General features: G+C 43.2%; 1 protein-coding gene across 1 annotated transcript; it reads right to left on the bottom strand.

Annotated features, from left to right (window-relative positions):
- Positions 1-16,593: 16,593 nt before the first annotated feature.
- LOC26534766 (collagenase) lies at positions 16,594-17,596 on the bottom strand. Its single transcript, XM_015194354.2, has 3 exons — positions 17,336-17,596; positions 17,010-17,269; positions 16,594-16,954 (listed from the first exon to the last, which is right to left on the bottom strand). Exons 1-3 carry the CDS (start codon positions 17,581-17,583, stop codon positions 16,641-16,643), a joined length of 822 nt encoding a protein of 273 aa, XP_015049840.1. The 5' UTR covers positions 17,584-17,596; the 3' UTR covers positions 16,594-16,640.
- Positions 17,597-18,797: the final 1,201 nt, after the last annotated feature.

Raw genomic sequence — 18,797 nt, 5'->3', positions numbered from 1 at the left:
ATATGTTGCAAACCGTATTTGATGGCCAAAGGATGTTACACAATCTGATGGATAGCAAAACGATAGAAAACCAGCCGCCCAGCTCGGATTATCGATTCACTCAACTCGTCCATCTCCGCGAATATATCACTCATACGCCGCGTGCAACGGCAAGATGCGAAGCGAAAAGGCCAAGAAAAGCCGGTTGTAAAATAGAAATTACAAATGCAGAACAAATTTATGGCCAAAGAGAGCTGGGGACAGCAGAAATGTGCCGTGAGTGATCCCCGATCGCACATTTGCCAACGGCGATCGATGCGATCGTGGCTCTATCGTTGCGGATTGTGACCCCAGGCCAGTTTTCGTTACACTGGGAGAAAGGGGGGTGCATTGTCTATGAAATAAATATTGTACTTTAAGCAAAACCTAAGTATAAATATTGTACTTTAAGCAAAACCTAAGTATTACAAATGTGTAATTAAATCTTAATTAATTGGAGTAAAAAATCAATCGAATTTCTATTACAAAAGTTAGATTTTTCTCTCTCTGCACTTGCATTTTGTGAATCCTCTGGCGGCCGTTTGTTCGCCGTTGTCATCGATCGCTTGAGTGCCGCATGTCGTTTGAATGAGTTATGGCAATGTCTTTGCATTCGATCCAATGCATTGCATTGCATTGGCCATGACTTTTTGCATTTGCCAACTGCTCACCCGGGAATTGTGTTATGCTTTTTCGGTGCAACATTGCAATTGCGTATACGCACTGGATGCACCAGCTTTCTCACACTTTGCTAATCTCCGCCAGGGCAAGCTGGAAACATTGTTCCACCAGCCGGAAAGGTGAACATGTCGATGGGCAGACAGGCAGGCAGGAAATTGAATGTTCGAGCCGACAAGTACAAAGTAAATAGAGAGGGCGATGTGCTGCATAAATCTAGCTCCAGAATTTATGACACACTCGAGCCACGTTAATAAGCAAATCAGGCAGACTGAGGAGAATAAGGATGGGAATGGGAATGGAACCGAAGCGAAGGTAACAGGATTTTGGAAATGGCAATAAAACTTTTTATGGACATTTTTATGCCACAGCAATGAATTATGAAATATTTTGGCACCGAATGCGGCTTCGGAGAATAGAAATTCGCATTAATCATAGAAAGGACACGGCTTAGATACATAGATGAATAAATAGCCGAAGGAAGATGCAGCAGTAAACGGGTGGTTAACCAACCTGTAGGCAAAGCCATAAAATTGAGTTATTAAACAGGTGCAGAGTGCTGTGCCGATATGCGGAATCTGTGCAGATATGTATCAATTTGAAGAGCAAGTAAGAGAGAGAGAGAGAGAGAGGGGATAGGGGAAAGGGGATAGGAAAATGGGGAACCCCCGTGGGCAGTGACCAAATAGCAATCAGTGCAAATGCCTTGGAGAAATGGAGGTCAAATACGGGCAACGCGTGTTGATTTTCCACCACAAGCACCAGCAGTCTCCATTTGGCTGGAAAAGCGCTGGAAAATCAACATGCGAGGCACAAATGTTTTTCGACCATGTTAAACAAAAGAGTGGAAAATTATTGTTCCACGAGGACGGCAGGGAGCGTGAAAATTCAACAGCAAAACAATTACAGTTGCCCCATTCGAGCGGTGGCCCAATTACGCGGGGGTATCCGTGTGTGCTGGTATGGAGGTTATATGGTAGTCGGTAGTCGGTAGTTGGGTTACTGAAATCCCCCACTCCCCCCACGGCTGTAGGATATGTCGAATATTTTCCGACAAGCTGCAGAGCAAACGCGATAACATTTTTACATACAACGCAAATTTCATTCCACTCGCAATGGAGATGGGGAAGAAAAGCGGAGCAGCATTTTCTGGTAGCTGGCTGCATGCAGCAGATAGAAGCTCCGTCCTCAAGACGCCAGACGCAAATTGAGGCACTCACATATGGTGGCTTCCCATCCACATCCTCATCCTCATCCCGATCCACAACCTCATCCTCATCCACATCCTCGTCCACATCCCCATCTACAGCGCAGGCAACTTTATCAGGAGCAGCTGCTCGGAGCTGCCACAATATGCATTATATTGCTCATGACCCTTAGGGCGGTCCGGGGATAAGATAAATGAAATTAAGTTTCAGTTCATTTTTGGCTACAGCACCAAGCAGCAAGCAGCAACGGCCAAATATGGCCATGATAATTGCCTTAAGTGCTCCGGCACATGCAGGCCACCGATAGTGGTTACTTTAAGTGCTAGCCAAAAGTTCAAAGGGTCTCCAGTGCGCTTTAATTCCCAGCCAATCTTTCATATTCCCGCCAAAGGCCCATCAATGCAAATAGGAGTGCACAAATGAGTTGAGAAATCCGCGAATCCCCGTGATATGACCCATTTTTACACGCCACCCCGGAACAATGCCAATAAATTTGCATATAAGAATCCTGGCAAAGAGCCCAGACACGAGAACAAAAAAGCAGGACTAAAAGAAAAACCTGTAGCGGCACAAACATAAAATCTGCACATGAAAAGGGCTTATATTTGGCACAAATGAAAACATAAACAAATGGAAAGTGTGTACCCGGGGTTAACGAGTATTTAAAAAAGGCTTAAAAGAAGGCGGCTTTAAGCTTGGATTTGCCAATTTCAAATGACATATATTTCCATTTATGAAATTCTAGGAATATTGCAAGCAATAAAAGTATTTGCAAATAAACAAACATTTGCGAAAGCAAATAAAATATTTAATCTTGAAACTAAATCTAAATTGTACAAATTGTGTGACTTGTTCATATGCAGTTGGAAATAGGATAAACACCAGCTACCCGGCTTAGCTGCATCTACCCAACTGCAGGGTATTTAGAAATGTGAAATTTATTTAATTCGAAGCGGTGGCGTTTTTTATGATGCATATAAAATATGGCCAAAGGATTTGGCCCCAAACGAAAATCCACAGTTGCCGCATATGAAATACCAACAAAAAAAAAATGGTTGCAAAGTCGCGAGATATCGCACATATGCGCGGACTTCTGGTACCCGAAATCAACTGAATATACACTGCGATGGCAGCGGAGCGAACAATGAAATTTACAAATAACTTAACAATTTGCTTTTCGCCCTGACGGATGAAATGGCTTTGGGTATGGCAATGGAATCGGAGACCGTATAGTGGGGATTTCAGGATTGGGATGGCGAATCCGACGGGTGCATCGCTGTCGAGTCATCACGACAACTGAGCCAAAACTGCGACATTTGCCGGTGAAAGTTAAGCCAATCATCGCAACAATGTCGACAGCGACAGCAGCATTTTTCGCTAACAGAGACATGAATTTCAATACAAATTCATCGGTGTGTTCGTATGAATGTTTTGTAATCCGTCGATGATCGCTGGCAACGAAGGCATTCAAAAATTTCACATCATGATGATGATGCGGATGGTGCACCACCGGTTGTCTTATGGCAGCTGCTTGTCCTCAGTCAGCCCGGAATCTCGTCTCGTCTCGTCTCGTTTCACTCGGCCAATGCTAATTTTTGACGTTCTCCGAAAGGGTATGATCAGTGCCCTATATGGCAGGCGCAGAATAATGCAGTCGATCCCAACCCGATCCCGATCCCGATCCCTATCCCAATACCAAACCCAATCCCCATTTCGATCCACAGTGCTTCGTTTTCACCCAATATTGCCTGGCTGCCAATCGGATTTGATATTCTTGCGGTAATGGAATATATGTAAAGCAGATGTAAATCAGGCGATTTGATAGACTTATGCTGGCGGATTGTGGGCTTTAATTTGGCCAAAAAGAAAGTTCTGCATATGGTTGGTTAAGAATTTATTAAAGCTTCGTTAATAACGCTATTAAAAAAATGACTGTTTCTTACGTTACAAGAATCATTAGCTATATTTCATTTTATTTTGATAACATTCTTCCAAACTTTAACACTTTGGAATGCCTTGGAGTAACTGGCAGCGATTTAAAATATTTAAGGGCTTTTAGGTAACATTACGTCGATGGTTTCCCTGCAGCTTTTCCGACATCTTCCTCGCTTTGACTTGCTAAACATTTTCAGTCATCTCTCTCCAACTGGCGCACATTTCTCAGCCATAAGCCCACATAAATAACATAGTTGCGTTTCGTGGACTACAAACCTCCGACTCCCCACTCTTCATCTGACTGCTCGACTTGCACTCGTCATAAATTTTAATATACATTTTGGTTTGCAAATTGCTCCGCAAGATGCAATTCGCAATTCGCGCTCCTTCTTCTCCTGCTGCTGTTGCTACTCCTGCTGCTGTTTCTACTGCTACTCCTGCTGCTGTTGTCCTTTTGGAGAAAAACGACAGCGACAACTGTGACGAGCACGTCAGCTTTTTGATTGACTGGCTAAGTTCAGCCGATTTCCGACCATCTTTTCCACAGGGCTCCTACTACCCCCTTTCCCTGTTCCCTGTTCCCCTGCCACCCTCACGCATTCGCATAGAACGGCAGCAAATTGCATAATTTTTACATAAATATGCTGACGTGCATTCATAATCATAAAAAAGGGTTCCCTGTTCGCTGTTTGTTTTCTTGCTGGCTGGTGGAAAAACATACCATCCGTCCACGGACCCTTGGCCTTTTCTTTATATTACGTTTGGTCTGTTATTTATTTGGCCTCATGCCTGCATATATTGTTTAATATGCAGCCTAATAGGCACTCGATCTGCGGTCCTCCAGTATTCCTCTTCTCAAAAAACAAAAATGAAAAAGAAGAAAACGCTGCCCCCGATTCAACGAAAATTGACAAAATGTATGCAAAGCCGGAGCAACAACAATGCCTGAAAAAGCGCACAGTGCATAAAATATTTATGATGGCGAATTGTGTTGGCAATATTTTCAGGTTCAATGACGGCTTATAAAGTTCGTGGGCCAGCGGGAGGGGATTGCGAAATGATTCATGCGTAAAACAACAGACAATTGTAGTCTTACAGGTGGATAGTCGGTTTAACAACAATGGGAAAAACTTGCGGAATTTGCGGGCACCATTTTGGTAAAACTTTTCGCACTAACCACCATTTTCGTAATTTAACTTTTCCAATCAGGAGTGTGGTATTTTTACAAACAATAAGTACGCTGCAAAATTTAAGTCTCAAGTGCGCAATTAAAAACGAACTATAAACCATTCGTCATTTTAAAATTAAATAAAATATTAAAGATACATACTTATCTCTTCTGCTAAAATGAAGTAAGCAAATAGAGACGCTAAGCGAGAAAAGAAAACTTTAGCTTTGGCTAACCATAATGGTTTAATAGTATAAACTTATGCGAAACAATTCCCCTCTATGGTATAAATAGTGGATATGATAAGTTCCCGAAAATGTAATCAAAAAGCATACACCCTTCGCTTCCGACCAAAACCAATGGCATTGGCGATAAGCGAGTTCCACCCACATGGCCACCCACATTGCCTCCTACTCCTCCTTTGCGGGCCAACACATTCAGACAGTAAAAAGCAACGAGCTGTGAAAGTCAATTGCATGCAAAACTGTGCCATTGTCAGTGGCATTTGCCATCGACCATCGACTCCATGCCCTCCGCAGCTTCTGCTCCTGGGTGGCTGAGTATCTGCGATGATGGCTGGTAGAAGAATGGTGGGTGGTGGTGGTGGGAAAGGTCCTGACTGTGTGACGACCTCGAATGGACAACAATGGGGCGGTGGGTGAGGATGACAAACAGGGCAGGACCGCAAAATGGCCACCGCAACAACAGCAGCAGCAGCAGAAGCAGCAGCAGCAGCAGCAAAGTTGGCCATAAACGACATGCGGGTCAAAAGGACACCCACACAACCAATGGAGCCGCACTGAAGGAGCTTCTTGTGCCCCCCGCCGCTTTTGGCCTACGAAACGCTGGCTGGCTGACTGGCTGGCCATTCCTGGTTCCTGGTTATAAATGGCAGTCATAATAACTGGGTTAAATGCTCAGACGTTCACTTTACTGGGTCTCTGTGTCAGCAGCATGAGCAACATGAGCAGCATGAGCAGCATGAGCAGCAGCAGCAGGAAAAGGAGTCTGGGATCGAAAGCCAAGCCCATGTGTTGATTTGCTGTTGATTTTGTCTTGTGCCGGTCTCGAAACTAATTACCAATAGTTCAGGGGTCACTTTCCCATCGGGAGACTCTTTAAACTGCAATTAAGTGGCCTGGCTGGAAGACACAAGACACCGTGGCGATTATAAAGCAATCAAGCGACTGCACTTCCCTCACACCCCCGACCAAAAACCACTCGTTTTCTTCTCCTTTTTTTGGTGGCAACCCACTTCACATCATTTGCAAAATCATAATTCGCGTGTTAAGAGCGCATTAGTCTCACGTTGATTTATCACAGCAGGTATGAAACGCTCACAGGTCGCCACGGAAACGAAACAGTAACAGAACGAGAAACTGGGTCTGGGTTGGGGTTTTGGGTTTGGGATTTTGATCTTGGCAATCTGGGTCCTGGCCAAGCTGCCGCCTGGCTCCTCCTTGCTCACCTGGCTCACCTGGCTTCCAATCTCCATTCCGACACCAGGGGCAATTGTCTGCCCGGCCAAGCAGTTTTAATAACCGAATTGCTCGCTAATTTTCTGAGGAAAGCTTAGCGGCACAGGGGCGTCTGGGTGTGGCACCCCCTTTCAGAGATAAGAGTGTGCAAAATTCACATCTGAACAGCAATTTGTGGCATTTGAGATTTCTCAGAACTACTTAGAAAGAGCAGAAGGCAAGCCCACTTTAGAAACCACAAACTTCCCTATCTTCAAACTACATCATGTATAATATTACATCATGTAATATTACGCTGACAAAAAAACTTAAATAGATCTTTTAATAAAAGATATCTATTGACATATTGACATAATTATAATCCAATTGCAGCTGAAGTTTTCGAATTTTCCATCTTTCCCGGCCGCAATTATCCCCTAAAGCACAACAATTTTCCCCGAAATCACAGCCAGATTTGCATTTCACGTGGATCACGCATCACTAACCCAGAGATGGCCCCTCTGGCGATGACTACACCCATGTGCTCCTCTGCCAGCTGGAAATTCGTTAAGCCAACGACTTATTTTCGGCTAAAAGAAAAAGAGTGAGGGGAAAAAAGAGAGAGAGACCTTCCTTCGAGCTCCAAAGTGGAGCAAATTTATGCCCAATTTCATGCGAGTGGCAAATGATTTATGCGACAGGCGCATTGCAATTGCCAAAAAGGATATATGCGTTGATTTCACATGGCCGCAGGACAAATAACTTCATTACGATACCCGCTACGAGTTCGACTGCCAGTTGGATTCAACTGAAAATGGTAGAAGAAAGGTTTTGCCCCTTTGGTAATGACGTTGGAGTTTGGGAGATGTTACTGCCTTTCGGCCTGAAATTGTGTATTTGCGATTTGGGATTGGCTTGGGATGGCAACTGGGTTTGGGATTTGGATTGCGATTGGGATTGGGATTGGAACTGGGATTCGGATTCGGATTGTAAAATATATGCAAGGCAAATCGCACGATTCTCGTGATGTTGCTCATATTTGGGCACCGTAACAAGCCAGGCAACACGCGACAACAGCAACATCAACATCAACAACGGCAACGCGAGAAAATCACATTCTACTTATGGCGTGAATTTCGCGGTCGTCTCCTCCTTCTGCCTTCTTTTTAGCCATTTTTATTTGTAAAAGGTTTTCTTCACCGCGTTCGGCACTTGGCACAGCCGAAATTCGATTTGAAATTCCCAAATTCAAATTTAAATGCACCTTTTGCACCGGAATCGCAGCGAAACCGATACGATTGTGATGTGAAATGGCCAGGAAGTCACGGCACTTGAACTTTGCCAAGGCAAAGTAAGTAAAAGCAAAAAAAAAAGTCACCAAGCCGTTAGCAGGGTACACATGTTTGTATGACAACGTTGGCCATTAAATTGCAACAAAGTTTTCAGTTAATTGCGCAAAGTGGAAATGCAAATTGCCAACTTGCAAGCTGCAAACTGCAAGCAGCAAGCAGCAAACTTGGGCAAAAGGAAAATATGTTAATAAATAATTGGCAGCACGGCAGCATTTGCATCTGTGACCTGCATTTAAGTATCCCCACCGCTGGCCATAAAACAACTTGGCTGTCGGCTTATGGGATTTCCCTGACAGCCCCACGACGCCGCAGTCAAAATGTCCTTACCTCCATTTTCCACCTCTTGCAATCTGTTTGCAGCACGCACTTAATTAAGACGACAAGTGACCGACCTCGGCTGTCAGAAAAAAATACAAAAAAAAAGGGTTTCAGCCCGGTTTCAGCTCAGCTGGGATCAGCGCCTTAAATATGAATTATTGCCAAAATGCAGCCGAATGCAGGGATGAAGCCAGGAATCCAGGGAGAGATGTCTGGATAAGATAAGCTGGGCGAAAGTGAGCATCATAATGCAGCGAAATTGAACTGGTAGCGATGATGCAGCCACAGTTTAAGGGGGATTTATTAGCCCATTATAGAGCCAAGCCAAGACACGCTAATCAAACGTACTGCTTTAAAAATCTTCCCTTGTGGAGCCATAAAAAATACACAAATCTTTAAGGAGGCTGCCCAGCTTAGTATCGCAGTCGATCGCCGGCATAACAACAAATAAAATATATATTCGCGTATTAATAAAAAGGCCAACAACGATTGCACTTCACACCTCATTGAGATTGGCTATAAAGATGCCTTAATAACTCAGCTAAGTCGGCGAGGATGCTCCACTCTGGATTCTGGATTCTGGATCTCCAACTTCCAACGCATGCCCTTGCCCTTTCTCCCGATCCCACGAACCTGTCAGTATCGTTTATGACTGCCCATATTTAATTTGCCGGCACACCAAGTCGATGGCCAATTGAAGCGTTTTTCGATAAGGGGCAAAATTCATAAATATGAAAATGGCTTCATTTCGTGCACGAATCGACGCAGAACGACTGCAGACGTCTTGCCATCTTGCCCTTGTTCATATCGCTTAAATTAAAACTTAAATTTCAACACTCGCAGCTTTTTGCGATACGGGGCCATATATATTTTATGGCCAAAAGCAAAAGCAAACAGCGGCCCAGTCTTCGTGGCGCGCTGACAATGGGAAAGGCGTTGCACTTTTATCTGACAAATGCTCGTATATCTCGAAAGTTGCTGCTGCTGTTTGGGAGCTGAAAACTGAAGTGAACAGTTCAGTTGGTTTTTGGGTTTAGTTCTCCTTAAAACGAAACTGACCCTCACATTCATTTATCAAATGCTGGGGGAATATGTCGCCTCAACCGGGAGCAAAGTACTGGACGCGGGCCACACCTCTAAGCTAAGATCGTCGGCAGGAAAACTCGGGAACTCCTTGGCCAAAGAGAAGATTCAAACTCCAAGCTGATCTGCCGGCTACTTCATCATCATCATCTTAACTGAGCAACGCGTAGTCATGGGCTGACATTTTTGAGTCGCCTGGTGGCTGATGTTGCTGTTGTTCCTGTTGTTGTTGCTGTTGTCTATGCCTTGGCCAACGGCAGCAAAAATAAAAAAGGTAGCAACATCAGAAAACGGCAGCAACAGCAGCAACAACAGCGGCAGCAACAACAAACAGAGTGCCTTCCCCGATGATTAATTGACTTTCAAAATTGCTGAAATTTTTAATTTATTATACGCGCCAAAGTGATTAATCAGTAGGAAAAAATAAACAGCCGCGGAGTGAAGGGCTCGAAGGTAAAACCAGCAATCTTCGAGACCGAAAGTGGCCAGAAAAGAGGTAACAACCACAAAAACCAGCATTCGAGCCGAGTGTCGCTACCAATCCTTTTCAGCCAGTTCAGCGCCGTTTTGTGGTCTTTAATTGCCAACTGCATTTGCTGCTGATGCTGCTGCTGCTGCACTTCCTACTCCAACTGGTATTATGATTATGAAATGATGTGGAAATGTAGGTGAATTAGAAAGTTAGATGATGGCGATGATGGGATATGTAGAACCCAATGAACGCGAAAGACTGCCAGCTATATGGTCGGCATAATTGACAAATTAGGTTCACTTATAAAAAATACATTTCATAATTAGGCATTCGCTGGCAGCGACTGCGCGATTGCAGCTGCAGCTGCTAATTTATGCAAGGACGAGGCTAAGGACAGTAGCCTGCGATGCCTTAAGTTGCCGGGGCCACTTATGAAAATTGGATTTTTACACTCCATTCTTGATGGAATGTTTATTGAGCTGTCATGTTGCTCTTACTCTTGCTGTTGCTGTTGCTGCGGCGTTGCAGACAACAGGCTCAATAATTTAAATATCAAAATTGTTAGCAATTTGCACGCCCCGCCAGCAGCAGCAACATCAGCAGCAGCAGCATCAGCAGGAGCAACAGCAGTAGGAGCAGCAACTTGGCTAACAACGGCAACAATTGCTAATCAAATTAAGCAATTATCTTGTTACGAGCCTGAAAAGAGGAAGACTTGAGCCGCATCAAGTGGCCCGATTGACCAACAAAAAGGGAACTCGAAGGCTGGCCCTGAATTCCTGGATCCATGGTTACATGGTTACATGGAGTGCATGGTGCTTTTCATCATTGCCAATCAAAATATATAAAAATAGCTCACACCTCTCGTCTTGGCCAAGACGGCGGCCTAGGCAAGGCGTTGCATTGGGGCGGTGAGAAAGCAACTTGCCCATAGCCACATAGCTACATACAACAAATGCAAAGTGCATATTGTGCGAGGGCATAAAGCCCGCAGAGTTTATAAAGTCATAATAATGCCAGGGAATACGCTTAAAATGCAATTTATCGCCAGCAACACGGTCCTGTGAGTAAAAATATAAAAAAATTGATGACGACGACAGCAGCAGCAGCAACACCAACACCAACACCATCACCACCAGCAACATCAAGTTGGCCAACCAACTGACAGCCATCAGCGTCAGTCATTTTAGTCAACTGGCCAGCCGACTGAAAGCCAAGTTCGTGCCAGAGCGGAGTCCACATCGTGTCACGCTTCAATACCACCATTTAAGCCCAACAATTTGGCAATGAAAATCAACGAAAATCAAGTGATCTTGCCAAGCTGAAAACATCCAGTCAACACTCATCTCTAGAGCGAGGCATAAGCCAGCTTTCCTGCGGCGCTTTTAGCCATACGCCCAACCGAATATTGGCGGCATGTTGTTGCTGGTGTTGCTGCTTGGGAATGGCAACGCAAAAATTAAGACATTTTATAAATTGCGCGTTGTTTGCTGGCCAGGAAGAAGGGGCAACCCTTAACGTGTTGCGCATTGCTTTGCGATTCGCCATGGCAACTGACCGAAACATTGGCCCATCAACATCGGCCACGGCCACGGCCAACAGCAACGATGGCAAGCCATTGCCATTGTCGTACGGCTCATCAGCAACCTCATCATCTTGTGGCAGTTGGCCATCAAGGAGGCTCCATTTGATTGCCCAAAACCGAGAGGGAAATCTTACTCCAGTCGCCGCCATCTCCACACCTTCAAGTCGCTGCTTTTTTTTTCTGGGCTCTGGGCTAGGTGCAACACTACAGTGTAGCCAGCAACATTTTGCCAGCTTTTGTTAATTTTTAGATGTTTAGAAGTTTACAAAAAAAATTGTACATATTTTTTATCTAATAAGAGAAAAAGAAATAAGTAAATACTTGCGTTGTTTGATTTTTTAGATCTTTTTAACAGTATCAGTTAGGTATTAAACATTAACATTTGATTTATAATTTAATATTTATGATTATCCAAAAGACATAACCATAAGATGTTAAGTCCTTAAAAATCAAATTAATTAACTAGGTATTGTTAAGTATTATTTTCATATTCTATTTATCCAACGTAATGTGGTAAGGTTGCAACATTTGCATGTTGCCACATGTTGCCAATGTGTCAAATGCTTTGCCAGCCTCTACAATTGACCACACCTCCTGACATTTTTTTCTCGTTTTCTTTTTGTTTTTAAACCCTGTGCTTCGTTCTAACCGCTAAACCAAAAAATTGTGTTTACGATCATCTATTGAGATTTTCCGACCAGATGCAGCTGCCACGCCCACTCAGCGCTATCACGCCCAAACGCCCGCCGTCGTTGCATTATTGCAGTGTTGCAGTATTGCAGTTGCCGTTTCGCAGTCGTTGTCTAACGCATGTCAATGAGGCAAGTTGCAGCAAAAGCCAAAACTATAGCTCCTCCTTTCAGCCAGAAAAAAAAAATATGCTCCTCTGGCGAATTTTCATTCCTCATCATACTGGGTGTGTTCTTCACTTATCTCGCACTCATATTTATGTTAATGTGTCTGTTCGCCAAAGATCAAAAGCAAAAGCAAAAGGCAAAGCGCTAACGGTTCTGTTTCTGGTTCGGGCCAAGTTCCTTCGTTGGCATCACAGGCTGTGGGACAAGTCCACAAGGAAAGTGTCTTGCTGGAAAATTTATGTTTCCTTTGTGTTGCCATTTTTTTGTTGTATTTTTTGTTTTTTTTTTTTTTTTGAGTTTCCTGTTGCTTGGTATTCCTTAGGGTTTAATTAATACACGTACTTGGGAGTTTAAGAAAAGAAATCAACCAGAAAATAGGTCAGACGTTGTGGGCTAAGGGGCGTGGCCCTGCGTTTGACTTAAGCGCAAAGCGATTAGCCTCGAAAAGTTGGCTTTATGAAAGGCTTAGCGATCGAAAGATATATAAGAAAATCCCAGGCAGAGATGCTAAGCTATAAATAATGCCCAGTCAGGCCTGAATTCAATTTCAATTTCTTTCGACCGCAGTGGGGCCATCTATCACCAGGTTCCTTGTGCGGAATGCAAAAGGTTCTCCAATTTCAGCCGCAACTAATCACACACAAATCTCGATTGCAGCTGCCACAAATATTGGCTACCACTAGCACTAACGCTGCTGCAGAGCATGTACTCGTACTTAAATTTGATATTTTAATAAATTAAAGCGCATTGAAACTAATGCGCTGAGTACACCCGCCTGGCACCAAAGCTCTCGAAATGGATGGACGCCGTCCAGGGAATCAGGAATCGGTAGCCGGGGAGTGAGATGCCTGCCAACTGATTGCGATTTGAAATATTCAATGGCCGTGCCGAACAACCAGGTAACAGGAACAAGCGACAAGAACTTCTGTTTTGGCCAGGAACGGGCGATGGAGATTCACTTGGAAAAATTAGAATAAGTTTCAGATTCATAAGTAATATCCTTAAAACGAATGTATTTACCTTGGGTGTGATAAATTAACTATTTAAATAGCCATATAAAATAACAGAACATGTCTATACTATAAGTAGACATTGATATGTTTTTAACTAGAATTTCATTTAAATTATTGTATCATTTTTGCGAGTGTGCTAGTACTAGAACGTGGACTGGATTGCAGTTCGGCCCAAACGCATGATTGGCAGACCGGGCCGTTCTGACCAGGCCAAGTGTAATGAGCAGCGAACTGGCCTGCTGTTGCTGTTGTGCTGCCCACCACTCCGAGATGCGAGCTGGAATCTCCATCTACTGGTGGCTGGTGGCTAGTGGTTACTAGCTGGTGGATGGTTACTGGCCCGGCCCGAACTGTCTGCCAAACTGCCTACCTACCTACCTGCCTACCTACCGGTGTGATCAGCGATAAGTTTGGGGACTGCTCATATACGAAATGGTTTTGAATTCTCTCGTCTAGTGTTTGATTCTTATTAAAAGATTGGCGAAAGCATCTTACAAGCGCATTGCAAATTGCAACTGTCGCTTACCCAATCCGGACTTCTACTTCTCCAATATGAGTGTATACATATGTATGTTTGTTTGCTGCTTGGCCATGAGGAACCCAACCCAAATCACACTCACATCCCACAGGTTGGGTTTTTTTTTTCTTTTCTATTTCTCAGATACTTTTTCGCCTATGCTGCCTATGCATACAATTAGCCTACAACGTGGGGCAACAAAATGTGCTTGTAATTTATTTAAAATCTTTCGTTTTCCCCAGCATCGCCTCCCCTATGGCCGCTCGTGCATTTGAATTGAAATTTCTGGTTTATGAACCATAAACTTAATCGGTGAAATAATCAGCAGAAGAGCAAACAAGGCAAAGAGTCAAAGGCAGAAGAGCAGCGAGTCAAAGAAGGCTTGGCATCGTTGGAAAAATAAAGGAAAAATCTGTTCGTAAGGAGGCTCTTTCTGGCACCAAAGTCAATGTGAAAAAGCAGCAGAAAGCAGCCAAAAAATAAAGAAAAACGAAAACTTAAAACGGAAAACGGAAAACTGAGAGCTAAAGACTGAAATGGAAGCCAATGGCAGGGCAAAGTGTTTTTCCCGAGCCGAGGCCAATCTACGTATTCAAGCAAGCTGCTGACCTGCTGCTTAGCCAATTCAGGTGCAAATGCATCTTGGCCAACTCTCTGGGCCTTATCAAATTCCTGCCAAGTGCCACTTAAGATCCTTACTCATGCTCCTCCCTGCTAAACTATTTATTCCTCCTAACAGTTTGCAAATTGCTTCTCATGTGGGTTGAACTTTTAATAACACGGCAGGAAGGCAGAAAGGCAGCCAGTCAAAGCGGAGAGAAATCTCAGCAATTTATATGGCTGTGAGTCGGTTCAGTTTGGTTCAGTTTCAACTGCAACTTCAAGGCGGGTGCCCGTTTCATGAATGGATTCTCCTCGGTTCGCCTTGATTCGCCTGTTTTCGTCGGCCTTTCTAGGTTTTCTGGGCTACCTCGACTTTAGCAGGCAATGGCCCAAATTATGCGAAACAAATTCTCAAGTGCACTGGGAATAAATTCTAAGAAATTCTAAGGACTTATCAATTTCTGTTTTTCTTGAAAAATATATAAGAAAAAGTTTTAGTTTATTAAAGAGTGCCTTTCGTACCTCTATTAGCAATATTTATTTAACATTCTGACACACTTTCTCTCTCTGCAGAAAACGCAATGCAATTACTTATCACAGTATGCTCCACAGCCAGACATGAGGTGACCATCGAGCGATGCTCGCCTGGCATCGAAATTACTTCACAGTTCTTGCCCGTGCCTATGAGTATGCAAATGTCTAGCATGCTGGACACGACTATTACCTGTCACATTGTCAGGTGATTGCGAAATTGTTGCGTTACGCCAGCGCCCAGAAGAAACCAACCGAAAGATCCCCATTCCTATCCCCGTATCGCCACCAAATGGTACTGCAGTACAAACTGCAAACTGAGAGCTGAAAACGCGACTGAAAATTTGTGGGAAACATCAACGGCGGCTATGGGCGAGACTAAGTGCCCGGGCACTGGCAATGGGCACCCCATTGATGGCAGTTGGAAACGTGACTCGAACGTGACGTTTTGTGCAAACAGGAAGATGCCAACTGACAGCAGACGGCACAACTTGGCCAAAAGAGCAACAGTTGGCTTTGCTTCGACATTGGCTTGGGCTTTGGCTTTGACTGTGGCTATGGCTGTGGACCCGTCCAGAAGAGACAGAAGAGTTAATACAGTTCGGCGCGGAGTTGACTTGATTGCCGGCGACGTTGGTGGTGGTCAAGGCAGCCAAAGGAAACCGAAACCCATTGCTAAAGCCCAAACCCAAACCCAAACCCAAACCCAAACCCAAGCCGAAAGTCGGTCCAAGATCCGGGCCCAAAACGGTACTCACAAAATTACTTTAACTGCTCTGAAACGACTCTTGCCTTGACTTTGAATGCGTTGAACTTTTGTTTGCATAAACTTGGCCAACAGGCAGAGGCGGTACCCTTTTCGCCAGCCCCGCTGCTTTATCAGCACTCACATCATATTTACAATATGGAAATCATTTGCATTGTAATAATTTACAATTTCGCTGCGTAGGCCGAACTCCACTAAGCTGGCTGGTAACGATCTGGATGTTAGCCTGCTTGGCCAACTGCTCTCTGGCCAACAAAGGCATGTAATTGATGAAAGCCCCCAATCGCTATTAATGTCATCGATAACATTTCGATTCTGTGTCGAGTGAGTGGCGGCAATCCAACCAAGTTGCTGGGTTCTTCGTATACCTATGTATGTCTTCGTTCTGGACTTGGACTCTCTCCACCGGAGTTTTTTTTTTTTGGCCTAGGTCCAGGGTCCCAAGAAGAGTTACAAGCTCGTAAACGTCGACAACACAAATCAAAACATGTCACAAACAGTTGCTACGCCTCGGAAATTCCTGGAAAGCCCCAAACAAACGCTTGTAGGTCGCTTACTTCCTGGTGTAATTGCACTCAGCCTTCCCCCCGCAGGAAGAGAATGGATATGGAATTGAAATTGGTAATGGCAAAGGTAATGGAGATGGAAATGAAAACACAAATGGGAATGGAAATGGCACTAGCGATCGCTAATTTATGGGACTCGTCAAGGTTGAATGATTATAAATAATGCCCAAACATTTGGGCTAAAAGATACTTTCAAAAGTGCAATAGAAAGACATAAAAATATTTATAATATATAATTTAAATAAAAAAATACATTTTCTGTAGCGAATAATTACAAATTTAAACAATACATTTATTAATTTAGCATATAACTTATTTTTGCCCGATTTTGTAATTCACTCTGTAAGGGCCATCATTTTCATGGATCCACTGGGGATCATGACTACTATACATCCATCATTTTATTTTAATCATTTATACATATTAACTATATATATTTTTTAAGAAGTATATATATTAAACATTTTTAAAAAGTTCAAAGAATAGTCTGTAGAAATTTTTTTTTTTGATTTTTTAAATTTGATTTTCATTATCACGAATCCAGGTAAGATGCGAAGAAACTCTGGTAAAGAGGACTGGGTAACTTGGCCCGCAATTGTCGCCAATAATAAAGGATGTTATTCCCACTAGCACCAAGTTCGATTCTTGCCTAATTACTAATGGACTACCAGAATCTCCTCCGCATGGTCTGTTCTCATTTGGAGCTATACAAATCAGCGACGCCGGAAATGCGGATGCAATTGAAGACTTGTACCAGTGTTCGCATTTACTATCAGATACAATCTGGGGATTGTAGTATTTCAATTTGGGATCCATGTTTCCTTTGTCTGAATATTTGGGACTATTAGGTAAACAAATAATACTATAGAAATGGCACCTTACCGTCGATGTTTCCCCAGCCTGAGGAAATTGCTTCACTGAATTGGTATTGAACTTCTGGATTTGGCAGTTGGACAGATTTTATGTAGTCATTTAATATAAGTGAAATTGGAAGCTTTATCATTGCGATATCGTTAACAATTATATTTCTATCCCATTCATTGTGTATCACAAAATGATCTCTTTTGACTACCAATATTTGTTTGCCCTCTTCTGTAACATTCCAGAGATTTAGAGCACCGAAATATATTTTAACAGCATATCTGAAAAAGAAAAACATGAACATTTTTGGTTAGGTTGTAAAAAACAGATTTCGTTTTCGATCTTACATATCTGGTTTGTCCAAGCAGTGAGCTGCAGTTAGGACAAGATTACTGGAGATCAGAATTCCACCGCAATGACGCCTCCAGCCAATAGGTCCATGAAGGTTAGACAGATCAAGTTTGTCCATAAATGTTTGGTATGGAAATTGCTTAGGAGATGCGTAGTGCCCATTGATAATTCGATCAAGTTTGTTAGGAAAAACAAACCGAACTAAAGCAAGAAAGGTTAAACTAATGATTATTTTGCTCTGCATGTCTGCTTTTAACTGAAACCTAAAACTCTGTGCACTTCTTTTAAAGGAAGCACTTGGGTGTTAAAAGTAAATCTAATTAGTCAGTGGATAAGATTTCGACTTGAAATAAAAAGAATTTTAACTAAAAAGCTTATATTTAAATAACAGCTGTCAGAGTAAAAAATATTTTCTAACAGTATCTACTTCCACACTAACTTAAAAGATATCTGGAAAACGCTGCTAGGAATTTCTTGATAAGAGTTAATTACGTTTTGAAAGGCAATTTAAGAACTATCAAGAATTAGGTGCATTTTTTTGTAGTTCCTTATTAGCTTGTAAAAAATTCTTCGAAAATACATATATGCTTGGCCAATTCCAAACCCTGCATGAAAACACACAGAACAACCGAAAAACAATTATCAGATGTCCTGGATTGGCTCATCCGCATCGCGATTTCGGCGGGGCAACGCCTTAAATCATTTTAAGCAAACACTTGGTACCGAATGGCCGCCCATTGTATAAACTGCAGAACGCCGGTTGGCTTATCAAAAGAAAGCTTATTAATAACTCATATACATAATGCAACCAGATCGGGCCGGGGGCCAGGTGAGGCCGGCCATAATCACTAAATCAAAACATCCCGACATGAGAAATGTGGAAATTGAAAAACGTTTCAGCACCGACCAAATGCGCGAGTGGGTTCCGTGGGTTCCAAGAAAAAACAGCTCCATTGAGAGGTGAACACAAATAACTCAGCGGCGAACCCAGGACCCCGAAGATCTGGAGTCCAGAAAACGCTAACCAAACCCAGAACTGGAAAAGGCCAACTGAAAACGCCCAAAGCGCGATACTCAACACTTTGGACAAGTTCTTGACACCAATGGAGCGAACGGGCCAAAAAGTCTGGAAAAGGGAAAATATTTTTTATTGGCCATTTCAATTATCTTAATGCACTTTAATATGCCAGGCGAGTTGGAAACTTTTTTACCGTTTTACAAAGACGTATGTGTGTCTGTGTTTGTGATTATCAGTTAATAAGGCATCAATAAATTTTGGTAAGCAGCAGCAGCGGCAGCAGCCATGGCCCGAAAATGCCAGACTTGGCCAAGACGGCTCACGCAGCCTCACGGCTCTTGGCCAGAGATCGCCTCGAGATGATGCCGCAGATTGAGGCGGCCAGATTGCAATTAATTTGCAATAACTTTTGATAAATGCGCGCCTGCGTTTTTTTTTTT

Source organism: Drosophila yakuba, chromosome 3L, assembly GCF_016746365.2.
Source record: "Drosophila yakuba strain Tai18E2 chromosome 3L, Prin_Dyak_Tai18E2_2.1, whole genome shotgun sequence".
Taxonomy (NCBI): Eukaryota; Metazoa; Arthropoda; class Insecta; order Diptera; family Drosophilidae; genus Drosophila; species Drosophila yakuba.
The sequence above is the reverse complement of the archived record's forward strand: the minus strand, read 5'-3'. Positions and strand labels throughout refer to the sequence as shown.